Below are 16,535 nucleotides of genomic sequence, written 5' to 3'. Positions count from 1 at the left end.
AAGAAGACCTAGGACAGTTGAGCAACTAGAAGCCTGTATTAGACAAGAATGGGACAACATTCCTATTCCTAAACTTGAGCAAGTGTCTCCTCAGTCCCCAGACTTTTGCAGACTGTTATAAAAAGAAGAGGGGATGCCACACAGTGGTAAACATGGCCTTGTCCTAACTATTTTGAGATGTGTTGATGCCATGAAATTTAAAATCAACTTATTTTTCGCTTAAAATGATACATTTGATGTCATCTATGTTGTATTCCGAATAAAATATTGAAATTTGAAACTTCCAGATAATTGCATTCTGTTTTTATTCACAATTTGTACAGTGTCCCAACTTTTTTGGAATCGGGTTTGTATAAGCAAACTGAAAACATACCCAAAGATGCTAATAATAAGCAAGTCTGCCAACCCTGACTCGTGTGATAAATTGCTTCTTGTGAACTCTATATCTATATACAGTTATACAGTTTATACTACGAAGCACTGTATATGCATTCATGGTTTTCTTTTTTTCTATTAAGAGTCCCTATTTACTTATTTCAAATGTTGTTTTAATCGATCTTTCCCTAAATCTTTTCTCTTTACAAAAGAGAGAAGAAGCTAGATAACACTGCCATCTACTGAATGTCTAAAAGGAAAACTTTTGTGCACAAAATTTTTTTTTTGTCTTGTATAAAGTTGGGTAAGTGGTTTACCATTGTTAAGCAACATCTTAAAAGCCTAGAATTCAAACCCAGTGTTTAACAACATAAAATATGACAATTTCCCAATATCCTGTTCAAACAAAGATGAAACAAAGCCATATGAAAAAGTCAAGTAGGACTGTTTTTACTGTATTTTTCTCATCAGAAAACAAAATGCAGCCTTGGTGCGCATAATGGGGGGGGGGGGGGCGTGTGCATCTGAAATAATGAGATTTGTGGCAGCTGAAAAAATGAGATCTAAATAATTTCAGAAAATGAATTCAACAGATTTGACACATCGTGTTTAATTAACCATATCCAGATGAATTCAGATACAAGGGAATTACAATCATAACGCTTGTGTTTAAACAGATCTATAGTAACAAACATGAATACATTCAGCGATAACTGTAACTCCAACCAGCTTAGAAACGTCCATTACAGTGTAACAATGCTGTCGTTGTCCTTATTCATTTCTACCAAAAATACATGAATAAAGCTTTCGATTAAGCAAAGCTACAACTGCTACATTCAAAATAATTACAATGTACCAGTCATATTTGACATTTTATGAGGTCAAATCACTGAGCTAGAATCAAAAACCTGAAAGTGTATTAACATTTGAGCTGTAGAAAGTGAGCACAGATTCTCACACTCCATGAAGTTAACTAAACATTTATGTATGGAGTTAAAATAATATATATAAAAAAATACATGCATACAAATGCACAGATATTCACACTGTATTTGTGGACTGTATTACGGATAAATGTGCATTTGACATATATTTGTGCAAGGTCGTGACTCCATATTTTTTGACCAACTAAAAGCATTCAAAATATTCTAAATTAATTCCTGAATAGCATGAAAATCTGTGAGGAAAATCTGTGAAGAAAACACATCACACGCACATAAACCTACAATCCTTGAGGAGTACAAATCAGTAGCAACCAGTGAAAAATGTAACAACTCTCAATCAGTGCTTTGACTTTAGAGCCCCCTTATTGCATTGTGGCAATTTAAGAAAAACGGTTTACTATTAACTAAAGCTCTGTACATGAAGGCTTGCAAACAAACATATCTCTACATCTCAAATCATATGGGTAAAACCCACAGAATTTCAACAACAGAAGTGTAAAACATTTCAGCTTCATCAGAATGTGCAGCGCAAAACCCCAAATAAAATCCACACCTAAATGTTTAAGAAATTCTAACATAATATTTCCAATGTCAAACTTTTACCTATATTCAAGCCTGCGCAAGAATGACATCATATACACACTCATTTCTAAATGGAACTCCAAAAAAACATTTTGTGCAAAAGACAAAAGTTGAAAAACCTCTAAGGCAAGAACATTTACACAGTGCTGGATTCAAGCACTGCAGACTATGCAAATTATTAAAACCTCACCTCCACACACATAAATAAAGCTTTTAGATCTAGGAGAAAGGGGCATTGTGATGACACCCATGTAGCATCATTTCAGTTTTCATAATTTTATTTTTTGGCAATTCGTGATAAGGGCATTTTTAAGAGATACAGATGGGAGGTTTTGGTCTGTAGCCGCTGACGTTAATTAAAAGGGTTTAAATGCATCATGATATTTCAGCAATAACCAGATTTGCCCTGAGCAAGCTGAATCTTTGAATAGTGCAAATATTGCTTGAGGCCAGAGCCATAAACATACTGAGTTGGGCCCCAAGTGAACCACAAAAGGGCAACGCATGAGCCTTCCCAAGCAGCAACTAACACTCAATTTATGACACAGGAAATCATATGCGGTTTTATTTCATTCAGAACTTAGGAGGAAAGATAATGCATATGCTTTACAATTAATAACCAGGCATATTCATTTACACAAGCTAGTATTAAAGGCTAACTTTTTTCAGGCAGATATCTGGCAAGCTTCTGGCTACTCACTGGAGCACTCAAAAAAAAAAAAATCCATATTAGATGCTCTGAAAAAAACAAACGGCCCGTTTGTTTTAAACGGCCCTTTATGCCCAAATCTGCCCTTTTGTCTTGAGTTGTACATTTATGGCTCTGGCTGTTGTGATGGTAATATCACTCACACCTGCATGTTCCCGGTGACATCACCTGAGAAAGTGACAAGCACGAGAGAGGAGCCGTCTCCTCCTCACACTACAAGAATATCTGGAGCGTGTTCAAGTTCTTTTCCATCCATCGCATGTTGAGCTTAATGGTCTCAATGGCCTCCTGCACGATCCTCATCTGAGAACCTTTCGTCCCCAGAGAAGAGAAGAAGTTCTGGGTCTGGACAAGAAAATAAAAACATTACCGTAGTACAAATACACAAAAGTAAAACTTTACTGTTTTTTATTTTATCAAAGCTATGCATTTTTGGGGGGATGAACAGACCTCTGTGAGATGTGTTTTTGTGGAAAACTGACTGGTTGCTGACATGATGATACTCCGAATGGCAAAGGATCCAACAGGAAACCTTGCATGAAAAAAATGGAAAGGAAACAACATGTTTTAATATGCACAATAAACATATTTAGCGTTTTTTTCAAATGCATTTTGAAAAAAAAAAAATACAGTAACAATTTTAATATTGAGAAATAGTAATTTAAAATAACTGTTATTTATTTGAATATGTTTGTAAAATATAATTTATTCTTGAAATGACTAAGCTGAAATTTCAACAGCCATTAATCCAGTCTTCAGTGTCACATGATCCTACAAACAAATCATCCTTATATACTGATTTGGTGCTCAAAAAACATCTTTTATAATAAATGTTGAAAACAGTGCTGCTTATAATATTTTTGTGGAAACAGTGATATATTTTCAGGATTATCTGATGAATAGAATGTTCAAAAGAATAGCCTTTCTATGGAATAGAAATCTTTTGTAACAATGTAAAAGTCTTAACTGTCACTTTCAAGCAATTAAAAAGCATTAATTTCTTTAAAAAAAAAAAACTTTTTTACAGACCCCAAACATTTAAGCAAATATATATCTAGTGTGTCAATATCAGGTCATAAAACATTTATAAACTCTGTTTAAGGTATCTTCATGAGCTTGTCGTCTTATTACGTTATTGCTGTATATTATTATTATTCTGCATAATATTTACAATAAAAGTCTGTATTCAAAAAGACAGAAAATATATGTTCACCGCTCACTTCTGAGTGATTTTATCCCAGTTTTCCTTCAAAAAATCCCAAGCGTAGAGGTAGCCAGCAAAGTTCTTGCATATTGTGTTGATCACCAAAGGAAATTCTTGAGTTTGAATCTCACTTCCATCAAGACTGTTATGTAGAATCCTTAAAAGGAAAAACCAATTAAATTCAGGTATGTCTGTACTGACATCTCAAAAGAATTTTCCCTCTTAACGGAACATGCTGCCCAGTCTTACCAAATGATTTTCCGTAGATCCTGAGTGCTGGCCAAACCATCCAGTGTCTTTCGTTTCTCTTGGTCATTGATGGAGGTTTTATACGTGTCTAGAAGCGTACCCCATCCTTCATCTGTCTGAGCAGCAACTCTGAAGACTGTTCTCATGAGATCGCTGGGAATCCTAAAACAACAAGGCATATAACAAGATGTTCCTCTGTTCCTAAGAAATATGCAGTGAAGAGTACAAAAGACAAGAGCTTTAGACAACAATCACAACACAAACTTACTGAGAAGTCTTGTTGGAAGTGAGCCACTGATCAAACAGATGCTTGGCCTGTGTTGGGCAGTTCCCTATGTTAAGGGAACATGCCATCTCCAGCAGGGCAGACCGAAGCGTCATCTTTGACACAGAAGATTCCAGATCCCATGACTGATTTGTCATTAAATTTCCAAAATGCTGATCAATGTAACTCTGCAAAGATTAAATTCCAAGAAAACTTTCAAACAAATTTTAGCACTAAATAAGTTTTTATAAGATGAAATAAAAGCCCCTCACACAGTAATACCAGTAATGACTAGAACGTTGGCCCAAGTGTTCAAGTGATGATGAAGACCACAAGTGTGTCAAAAAAAGTGTGTTTTATTTTAAATACTTTGCATTTTAAAATAAACTTCTAAATGTCTGTTCAGTTATCCCAATAACATGACATTATTTAAATTTGTGGTGCTTCTAATTAAGTGATAAAAAGCAGTTGCAAATGTTGTACAAAATCACCTTTGCACCAATAAAAGATAAAAACACTGTGTTTCTACCAAATTATAAGTAATATCTAAATAAACGGTTTTCGTGACCACTCGCGATATCTCGGCAAAAAGTCTCATGATTTATTTCCAGAACATGATGCACGATGGGATACACTAAGTCTTGAATACCGCTCTGGAGCTCTCAAGTGGCTTAGACCGCAAGTGTGGGTTTTTGGACAAGGCATAGGTGTGTTGGACTTGAAGAATTACAGTGAGAAGTGATTCGAAAGCATACGGACTCGTCTGCTCTCTATAGCTCCAGCGGCACTTTGATGTCAAACATCGATCGGTCTGTTGTTATTGGGAGATGTGAGGATCTGTAGTACTTACCATTGGAAAAAGCCTAACAGCTAACTTCACGTGAGACACCTCAACCAATTACACAATGGCCTCTGGTCTCTTTCCCTGCGTACCGCAGCTTAGCATTAGCCATTACACTTTTTTGGCTAAAGGATGCAGGCTTGCCTTCCAGTGGTTTTGGCATACCCATAAACTGTATGGAAAATGGCAGTCTGTGTGCGTTACATATGTGGTGCAGAAGCAGCACGGACTCATTGTGCTTTCACACAGGGCGCGTTTGCAGTCCGCTACTGATCCATGGCCGTTTAGGCAAAACACACAACATTTGTTCATTATTTTGATTTCAAATCATGTAAAAAAAAAATTCAATGAAAAATGAAAAAAGCTTTTTCATGATTGTGATACTCTTTTATCACAGTACAGTAACAATCTTTCGTAGACATTAGTTTAAACTCAAACATAAACAACTTATTATTCATGCACTTGACTTCTAGGTTTGTATAATAAGTTTCTCAAGCGAGTGGCAACACATTTAAACATAACATTTAGCCTACTTATCTTGTTAGGCTATCACAAACATTTCAAATAAAAAATCACCACTGACAGAAACAGTCGACTTTTGTGCCTTTTGCATTTAAATCTTTATTACAAGCAATCCCACAGGTCTTAAAGGGTTAGTTCACCCAAAAATTAAAATTATGTAATTAATAACTCACCCTCATGACGTTCCAAACCCGTAAGACCTCCGTTTATCTTTCAAACACAGTTTAAGATTTTTTAGATTTAGTCTGAGAGTTCTCAGTCCCTCCATTGAAGCTGTGTGTACGGTATACTGTCCATGTCCAGAAAGGTAAGAAAAACATCATCAAAGTAGTCCATGTGACATCAGAGTGTCAGTTAGAATTTGTTGAAGCACCGAAAATACATTTTGGTCCAAAAATAACAAAAATGATGACTTTATTTAGCATTGTCTTCTCTTCCAGGTCTGTTGTGAGTGCGCTCACGCTGCTGCTGACGTGTTTTCTGGTGCACCCAATAACAAAGATAACACGTCAGCAGTGTCGCACGTCAAGAGTCACAGCAGTCGCACTCTCATGGACTACTTTGATGATGTTTTTATTACATTTCTGGACAGTATACCATACATACATTTTCAATGAAGGGAGAGAAAGCTCTCGGACTAAATCTAAAATATCTTAAACTGTGTTCCCAAGATGGAACGACATGAGGGTGAGTCATTAATGACATAATTTTCATTTTTTGGTGAACTAACACTTTAAGGAACTTTGTTTTTCTGCCTCCATAAACGTGCATATATTATGTTTGTTTATCTAAAGGTGCTATTTTTTAACATGGGTGCGCAAAAAAATATGCAACGCATACACACTGCAGATGGAGTACGTGTGAAACAGGCATTATACCTTATTTTTTGAAAAGGTCCTTAACAGTAATTTACCAGTAAAGACTATATGTGTGAAAGAGGATAAAGAGAGCCATTTGACTACAACAGCCACTCAAGGTGTTGTAGATAAATGTTGTACCTACCGTCATTCTAGAGGCCAAGTCAAAATCTGATCGTTTGTCCAGCAACCTGAAGATCTGACCAAGCTGGAAGAGAGCTTCAGTCAGGGGAGCCGTGTCTGTCTCACTTCTGATGTACTCCATTAGATTTAAGACCTCTCTGAAAGACACCTTGCCCGATCTGGAGGAAAGATGAAGGGTACATATTCTTGATTTTCACATATTTAATGAAAAATGTATACTACTGTTCAAAACGCTGGCGTCAGTAAGACTTGTATTATTTTTGTATTTTTTTAAGAAATGGACACTTTTATTCAGCCAAGGATGCATTAGATTTTTTTTCTGTTGAATTCTGAAAATTCAGCTTTATGTCACAGGAATAAAGTACTTTTTAGAAAACAGTCCTTTTAAGCTGTAATAATATTTCACAGTATTACAGTATTTTTGGATCAAATAAATGCAGCCTTGGTGAAGTAAAAAAATATTACTGACAGCAAACGTTTGAACATTATTGTATCTTAAAAAAAGAGAAAAAAGGACATAATTTAATGCAGAATTATGCTGGTTTTAATGGGTGTTACAGTATTATCATATCACTGAAATGTTCTCGAAAACATACAATACCCACACAATCAACCAACCAACAATCAATTTTGACACAATCATTTCTGGTTATTTTCCCAGTTGTTTATGATGGGGTTGTTAAATTTATATTTTCAGTTATTATAAAAATTATTTGCAAAACAAAGAGAAAAATATTTTAATCTGAACCACTATCATAATCAATAAATTGCTATTTCCAGGTTTTCTATGAATCCTGAAACATCAGGTCTTGTCTAATAACTTCCTTTAAATGCAGATCTACCTAGAGAGAGCAAAGATGTTATTGATGAGAGCTGCTCGGTCTTTACAGGAGAGGACATTCACATCCTTCTTTAAAGCATCAATCAAGTTCTTCCATCCCTCATCATCATAATGCACTATGTAGAAACCATCACTCCTGAAGTTGAACTTCAACCACTTCACCTGATCTGGAAGCATTAATGTGGCTGGAAAAGATTTAAAGCGACAAACAATATATTACTGAGTATTTCCAGTAGTTGGAAACTTTCTGTTTATGCCAGTACACTCTCACATGCCTCACCTGTTTTGTCCTTGAGATGGAACACTTGCTTGCAGGAGCTGAGAAAACTACAGCTGTCATTAACATACGTCAGAGGAATGTGCCACAGGCTGCTATGGGTAACACAAAAGTGGATCAATTAACATTCCACATCAAGAGAGGCAGAGTTCGCATACAGCTTGCTTTTTCAGTAGATCAATATTGGACTTTGACACTAATCAATATACAAGTCCTTGTTTAAACGTTGTTTGCACCTTAAAACAAACAAGACTATTATTTCCCATGACATACAAGACAGTTTAAAAGTTTGGGGTTGGTAAGAACCTTTTTATTTTTTTTTATTTTTTTGGAAGTATCTTGTGCTCACCAAGGCTGCATTTATCTTATCAAAAATACATGAGAAACATTATTATTACGAAAAATTATTTTGTTTAAATATAACTTTTTTTCTATTTTCATTTATTGTAAAATGTAATTTATTCCTACGATGGCAGAATTTCTAGTATCATTACTGAAGTCTTCAGTGTCAAATGATCCTTTAGAAATTGATGTAATATGCTGATCTGCTGCTCAAGAAACACTTATTATCAGTGTTGAAACAGCTGCTTAATGCTTAAAGTTCATCCCAAAATGAAAATGTTATGTTAATTTACTCACCCTCAGGCTATCCAAGAAGTATGTGACACTTTTTTTTTCAGTAGAACATTAGAATATTTTTAACCGATTTTTAATATTTTTAAATAATATTATTTATATGCAATTCATATAGGAGGCAACACAAAATTAATACCTGTAGCTCCTGATCATATATTACTAATTCATTAAGATGTTTAGATCAATCTTCACAGTTGCAGTAAACTCCTTTACCTGTCGTCCGTGCTGTTTTCAGCGTTTAGAAGGAAATGTTCTTGTGTCAGTGTCACTAGAGTGCCTTTTCTTTCCACTGTGACCAGAGGAAAGCCCTTATGAACAGTCCAGGTGTTCATCATCTCAGATACATTTAAGTTTTGTTTGCTCACCTATGGAGAACATGGATGTAAGAACACTATCATAAATCCATAGCTCAGATGTCAGCTCAGTTGCTTTATCATTATGTAAAAGTGCACATTGTTTAATTTTGTAACTGCCTTTATCATACTCAAAACAACTCTTTGTTTTGTTCTTGTGAATAATGAAATGCAATCACTTTGCAGGCATCATACGTTCATCTCAATTAGAAAAGGTCTGACCTGGGAAAGACTGTTCCATAAGTCTTCACTTTCTGTGTTTGATAGGTTATACTTTTGTAAGTACTCGATCACTCCTTTTCGAAACTCCCCATCTGTGAGTGTTGCATTGAGCATCAGCAGTATTGAAGCCCCCTGGACGAAAAGGCAGACCAAGAAACGTGTTCAAGTTCTGAGAGTAGCTATACGATCAACAACACTCAATGACAAATGATTACATTGCACCAGTTTTTAAAAAGACGGTTAAGTAAAGCCACTTCACAAGCAACAGGTAACTTATGACGTACCTTCTCATAAGACACAGCGTCAAACATCTCTTCCACCTGCTCAGGGGTGCTCACCACAGTGGACACTGGGTGGGATGAGTTCAATGCATCTTTGGCCAGCGCTTCAAAGCGAACCTTTAAGAATTCAGTGTCCTGGATATGAAAGACACACGATCAAATATAGACATTCTGAATGACACACATTGAAATAGGGGTGTTCCCACCATAGGAGTCGATGAAATCGACTCAACTCCATTTACTTTACATCAAAACAAGGTCAGGTAAAGAATACAAGATTGCAGTTATTATTACACACTACATGTATTCTTTTTTTCCCCCAACATGAAGCCTTAAATTCAGTTTATTAAAACAACACATTTTTTGCATGACTGTCCAAATTAGAGATGGCATTCTAGCCTATCAACATTATTACCTAGTTATTTCCAATTCCTAATTTTACAGAAGTAAACGTCACGAGAAACAGCACTGTTCGAAGAATTAAATAAACAAGAGATAAATTAACATTCCATTCTGAATTAATCCAAGTCATCATAGTTGGATTTTGGTGCTAAATGCCCATGATCATCTCTTGTTTTAGGCACAAAAAGAGCTTTGGACAGGAGAGTTCTAGACACTGAAAATAATTAATAAGATATATTCTAGGGATGCATCGAAATTAAAATTCTAAACAGAAAATTTGGGATGCACTTGGACGAAAACCCCGAACAGAAAATTATTTTTATTCATTATTTATTGTGTTATTATTTAATAGAAAATAATGGTGTAATAATTTTAGATTTAACTCAATCATTTTAATCATACTGAATTAAAAAAAATACAAGCCAATAAAATAAACACACTTGGACAGAAATAAATAATAATAAATATTAATACATAATTTTATCCAGTTCTCTCAACAGAATCAGATTTAACGGAATTTATCGTTTAATTATATCAATATTGTTTCGTCCTACAAAAGCTATTATTATCAGAGCATGTGAGTAGAGCATAGTACAGTGTCACACGAGAGGGTAGCATCATTTGACCAGCGCTCTTTACTAGTACAGATGTACTACACCATGTTTCAGCACAGTAGTGCTACTGCAAACAGGAACAAGTATATTACATAGAAATGTCCTGTTGGCGTGTTATTTGAGCGGACTTTACTTTTCCTTTGAGCATGAGCGGTACATGAGTGAAGCGTTCACATAGGCTGTGAGCAACTCAACGAAACACACATTCATAGAGTGCAATGTTGAGCGGAGCATCACAACACTAGAGGAAGAGTAAAGCCTGCGTGCTGAACACTGCTGGATGGTGCGACACACCATATATTTTTAGCCATTTCTCTTTTGACCAAAAACCAAAAATGCAATTTTCACGTACATTTTTCGGATGAAATATCAGTGCATCCCTAATACATAGAAACATACCCTAGGGCAATTCAGAGACAAGGACTCTTCTCAATTTCCCAACACTAAATTAAAAAAAAAATACTGAAAGAAACAAAAGGTAATTCTTAATTTAGACTAATACTTACCATATCAAGGTCTGGGAACACAGTTTCAATCGACATGTACTGCATGTAGGTTGCAAATCCTTCATTAAGCCAAAGATCATTCCACCAACTCATAGTGACAAGATTTCCAAACCACTGAACAGAAAAACAACAGTACATGACACAATGAACACAGCATTTCCGACTAGCCTTTTCAACTGAACTGAAAGACATTACGTTTGAATTTATAATATATGTTTTATGTCAATATTACTTTTGTCATTTGCTTCTCCCAAAAATTTGGAGTGAAAGCTTAAAGGGATAGTTCACTCAATCATGGGTGTACATCATTCACTCATCATCATTTGAGTCATCATTTATTCACCCTCACATTGTTGAAACCTGTACAAGTTGAACACAAAAGAGGATACTTTGAAAAATTTTGGTAACCAAACAGGTTATACCGTTTACCAATATATACCGTATTTTTCGGACTATAAGTCACACCTGAGTATAAGTCGCATCAGTCCAAAAATACATACTGCCGAAGAAAAAACTTATACAAGTCGCACCGGACCATAAGTCGCATTTATTTAGAACCAAGAACCAAGAGAAAACATTACCATCTACAGCCGCGAGAGGGCACTCTATGTTTTCAGTGTAGACTACAGGAACACTGAGCAGCACAGAGCGCCCTCTCGCGGCTGTAGACGGTAAAGTTTTCTCTTGGTTCATTTCTCTTAGTTCATTTCTCTTGGTTCATGTCAAATTAATTTTGATAAATAAGTTGCACCTGAAAAAAAGTGTGACTTATAGTCCGGAAAATACGGTATATATTTTCTGTACTATGAAAGTCAATTGCTTCTGTTGCCCACTGTTTTGTTACCAACATTCTTCAAAATATCTTCTTTTGTCTTCAACAGAAGCAATGAAGTTATACAGGTTTGGAACAACATGAGATGAGTAAATGCTTCATTTTTTGGTGAACTATGCCTTTAAGAAAACAACTTGAAGTAGGTCAACATTGTAATCAAAGCTGGATGTAAACAATACATAAATACACACACCCTTGTAAAGCAGCCACCAACTCAGATATTTCTATCATGTGTCGTTAATCATTTAAACGTGACTATTATTTCCCTGTCATGAGAATGTTGCTTTATTTATATAGTGAATTACCTGGTGTGCAAGTTCATGAGCAATGACAGAGGTCACCAGTTGCTTGTCTATAGAGGAAGAATTACTCCCTACTAGCAAAGTGGTTTCACGGAATGTGATCAGTCCCCAGTTCTCCATGGCTCCAGCGAGGAAGTCAGGAATGGCAACTAGATCTATTGATTTTGAAAGGACATTCGGTCATGTCACTAGAAATAAACACTTTGAGGTTGGTAATTTGTAAAGCAACATTAGTGTGTATGTGCAGCTATTTTAGAAATCTAATAATCACTGTTTGAAGAGTTTCTTTAAGGAAAAGTGTCTCACCCAGCTTGCTTAACGGGTAAACGTTGTCAAAGAATGCATTGTAGAACTCCAACAGTTTACAAGATGTGTTCAGAGCATACTGCACTTGATCCTTTTTGTCTGGAACGGCATATACAGACACCTGCACAACATTTGAAAAAAAATAAATAATAATAATACCATAATGCAATATGTTTACATAATATTTGTAACACAAGACACTGATTTTGAGAAGAACACATACCGTAGTATTAGAGACATTATTACTGACACCGATGAATTCAGCCACAATAAATGCAACTAGGTAAGTGCTCATTGTAACACTTTCCTTAAACTCATCTTCTTGAAGCCCATTTTTTAAATCTGTGGTTTTGACCTAGAAAATAAAACAAATTGGGCAATAAAATTACAAAACCTATAATCTGAGAAAAAACGTGCATGACAATATTTATAACTATCAAAAAATATCAAAACTAAAATGATATTTAAAAATAAAAAGTAATACAACAAATAGAAGCTGTAGTAAAATTTATATATCACCAATTAATTTTAAGAAAGTATTTAAATACTGTATTGAGTAGTCTCTTAAATAAGAAAGACTCAAATAAAATAAACCATACAAAACAGGTATGACCTAAAAAAAACAGCAATGGAAATGTGTTATGTATTAGCCTCTTAATTTAAAGTTAAAAAGCAGATAAATCAATCGAACAAACAAACAAAAATATCTACCTTGGGCATGTTTGAAAGGCTGATGTACTTGCGTTCTCTGGTCATCTTAATTGTAAAAGTTGATTTCAAAGCTGGCTCGTCAAAACAAGGGAAAGCCTTGCGAGCAGCCAAGGGCTCAAACTGAGTAGCGGCCAAAACTCTAGAAGACAGATGGAGTCAATTAAAGGATGTGTCTGAGAGGCATAAAGATATAACTAAGTAGAAGTAACTTCCAATCAATACACTGAAGCTGAATAGTTCTATCAAATTTATCCCAACCGTTCAGAAGGTTACACATATGGTTAAATGGGCTGCAAATACCTTTTTGTACCATTTGTGTCAACATATGAGCTGTTGTAGAAGCCATCATAGCTGTTGGAGAGCTTTGCTGTGTAATCAATGTTCAAAACATACTGTCCCTTCTTAAGATCTTCTGGAAATTTGATGGCGATTTGCTGCAACGGTTTGTACTCCAGGACGTGGACCTCTTTACCGTCAAAAGAGACCTTGCTTATGTTCAAATCAGAACTGTGAAGGACAATATTCTTTGTTTCATGCAAAACTTGCACCAAGATGGATACACTGCCTTGGAAGGTCATGAAGGTCAGGTTGGGATGGAGTGAAATATTGTAATGCACAGGATGCACACTGGGCGGTAACCTCAACTCGGTCCATGGGAAAAGTTCACCACTTGTGGAAATTGGATAGATGCTGTCCATGGTCGAATTGGACTTCTTGCAGCCTTTTCTGGTAAAAGTGCAGCCTGGAAGGAAGTAGACGACCATAATCATGGAGGCCACCAGCACCAGGATGAGAACACCTACCACCGTTGTCTTAGTCGAAGGCTTCGAGCACGATCCAGAGTACTGCTGGCGGGTGTAGGATGAGGCGACGCCGCGCTGGTTGGAACTGCGATTCATGAAGGACATTCCAAGAAGACGGGCAGATGATTCGTAATCTTCCTCATCTTCATCCAGGTCGTTTTCTCCAAGGCCTCGGACTAACAGTCGCGAGCTGCGGGGTTCATAGACCGCATCGTCTGAGTCGATGGGGTAGGAAGGGGACTCCTTCGCCAAATCCACCACATCTGGCTCTTCCTCAAACATGCTGTTCTCAATCATGTTCCTGGGCAGTGGAGCTCTTTCTGTAGGTTACAGGAAACAAAAAATGGTGTGTGAATACAAAAGCACAGTTTTTGAAAGTGGCTTCCTGTTGACAAGAGTGCTACAGTCTGAGATAACTGAGCACTTTTCAGGAAATTTGAGTAATTTTGTAGTCCGCCTACACAAGTGTTAATGTCAGAGTGTAAAAAGAAGAAAAGAAATGATAGTGAAACTAAAGATGAAAGAAGCTCCTTTCATGCATCTGTGCAGAAAAACATTAAGACTGTTCCAGTAAATACTTGCACCCATAACCACAGGCTGTCACTAATGTACAGCATAAACTATTTTATACTCAATTCAACAAATATATTGCAAACTATTGTCTGCATAAGATTTGTCAATACACTAGCAGAAAGTCATTGTGGTGTTTGCACTGTTCCTCTTTTACTTCCTTCTTCAACAGAGAATTAGACTTAATAAATTCAATATCAAATCAAGGCACTGCACTGCCAAAGTTAACGGTGATAAAATGACCATTTAACACATTGCTTGAAACCACTGATATCCTACCTGCTGACCCGGGGTCAAACCCATGCCAGCTGCACAAATACTCTTGTTTTTAAGTGACCTGAATTTCAACTTCTTTTTAACAAAATCACATGCCTCATTTACTGTTAGTGCAACCCTTTCATTTAGTACTGTGCAGTGTTTGTAAATTCTTCAGCAAACACTTGCTACAGTTCCTTTGCAAATCTCACAAAAACATGTCAAGGACACATTTTATAACCAATCACATATTTTGAATATGTGATTAAAATTCAGCCTATTTTTTTACATTAAAAAAAATTATGATCTACCTACACTGATAAATAATTTATAATTTGACATTTTTATAGTCAATATATTATATTTGTATTTATATTTAATAGTAAATGCTCTACAATATTCAATAAAAAAAATAAGACTTGTCAATTTTGTTTTCACGGTTACTTTAAGTACATTTGGTTCTCATTTTTTTATTACAATAATAATAATATGCATTCAAAGTTTTTTTTTGTAATTCCCATTATTCACTGGTGATTCTCGTTAAATTCTCTTTACTGTATGATTTCTTAAATCAGCATAAAGGCATAATTTAAAACACAAACTTCCTTGATGTTTAAATACTATACAGTTTAATACTGTATTTTGCATGACAGTATTAAGAATGTGACATTTTGTTTCATTGTAATATATATATATAGAAATATATATCAGGAAGTCAACAATGGAACAGTTTTTTTTTGTCTGCCACTGACAAACTAAAATGATATTTAAAAATAAAAAGTAATAAAACAAATAGAAGCTGTAGTAAAATTTTATTTCGTGACAGATGACTTAAGCTCTTAAGTAACCTAAACTAGAAGACAAGACGTTACTAAAAATTGACAACCAGCTGGTCAGTGTGTCAAACTTAAGCAAGACCACAAAAACACAAAGCAGCAAATGTCACCTTGCCAAGATTTGAACAGGATTTGTGCAAAACATGACATCTCTTTGTAAATTTGAGTTTGATGCACGCAGACTGACAGATCATGAGTTAAATGGAATATAAAGTCTAATGCAGACTGCTAACAGCAGAGCACTGTGAGACATCACGTGAATGACAGTCACCAAAACAAATAAACCACTGATCTAATTTACTGACATTTCCACCCCCTCATAAACACTAATACAATTTTATTTAATCAGAGCTCCTGTAACGACCTACTGTGAACTTTGTGAAGTAGATTCACTGATGGCTAATTAACGTTATTTAAATGTTATTCATAGTGTCTGTTAGCCTGCTTGAAATTTGCACACGCTATCTTTCGTTCTAACCAACGCCATAACTAGTTGATTCTTAAAATCATTGACACACAACCAGGACCGTGATAAAAACAAGTTATCACACTACAAGAGAAATACTTGAAGAGATTAAATTTCATTATGCATAATAAATCGTCGCGGCTAGCGGTAGCATGTTAGCTGATAACTTTATGGAGGGCACGACCTCGCATGTAAATAAAGAGTCAATATTAGCTGCAGCCTTACCGCTTTCAAACGTCTCCATGCTTAAATGTTTAAATGCAGGTCTGAAGTAAAAAAAAACAAAACAAAAACCAATTCTGTTTCAATTGAAAGTGCGGGTATTTAATCCTGGGAAGGTTGAAGAGTCACATATTCATTCAACGCAGGAACGCATCAGATAATTGGTGCTATCTTAGCATCGTTAGCCTAATCTACAGCTCTCACTTCACCGCATTAAAATTATCGCTTATTGAACCATCATCACTGCACACTGTTTATCGATATAACAGCGAACACGAGCTGAAAGCGGTAATCACTGCTGTCAAGCAACCTGAGTTTTACTTCCCACTTCAGCTTCCCCGTTTAAAGGGACAGTTCACCCAAAACTGGCCATTCTGACGTGCTGTTCTAAACCCGTATGACTTTAAT

At 35.7% G+C, this 16,535-nt stretch overlaps 1 protein-coding gene across 3 annotated transcripts; it reads right to left on the bottom strand.

Moving 5' to 3' along the window:
- Positions 1-969: 969 nt before the first annotated feature.
- Positions 970-16,485, bottom strand: LOC132138282 (leucyl-cystinyl aminopeptidase-like). 3 transcript variants are annotated; one of them, XM_059547662.1, is made up of 18 exons: positions 16,131-16,485; positions 13,276-14,098; positions 12,976-13,114; positions 12,488-12,619; positions 12,265-12,385; positions 11,962-12,113; positions 10,825-10,938; positions 9,306-9,437; positions 9,022-9,153; positions 8,660-8,811; positions 7,814-7,905; positions 7,535-7,718; positions 6,694-6,850; positions 4,332-4,516; positions 4,064-4,225; positions 3,831-3,971; positions 3,061-3,142; positions 970-2,955 (listed from the first exon to the last, which is right to left on the bottom strand). In XM_059547662.1, exons 1-18 carry the CDS (start codon positions 16,147-16,149, stop codon positions 2,824-2,826), a joined length of 3,051 nt encoding a protein of 1,016 aa, XP_059403645.1. In that variant the 5' UTR covers positions 16,150-16,485; the 3' UTR covers positions 970-2,823. The 3 variants fall into 3 exon arrangements, with proteins under 3 accessions (XP_059403645.1, XP_059403646.1, XP_059403647.1); XM_059547663.1 differs by having other exon boundaries at positions 7,814-7,902; XM_059547664.1 differs by lacking the exon at positions 16,131-16,485 and adding an exon at positions 15,588-15,696 and having other exon boundaries at positions 13,276-14,094.
- Positions 16,486-16,535: the final 50 nt, after the last annotated feature.

Source organism: Carassius carassius, chromosome 4 (genome assembly GCF_963082965.1).
Source record: "Carassius carassius chromosome 4, fCarCar2.1, whole genome shotgun sequence".
Lineage (NCBI taxonomy): Eukaryota > Metazoa > Chordata > Actinopteri > Cypriniformes > Cyprinidae > Carassius > Carassius carassius.
Note: the sequence above shows the minus strand (reverse complement) of the source record. Positions and strands in the feature narration are given on the sequence as shown.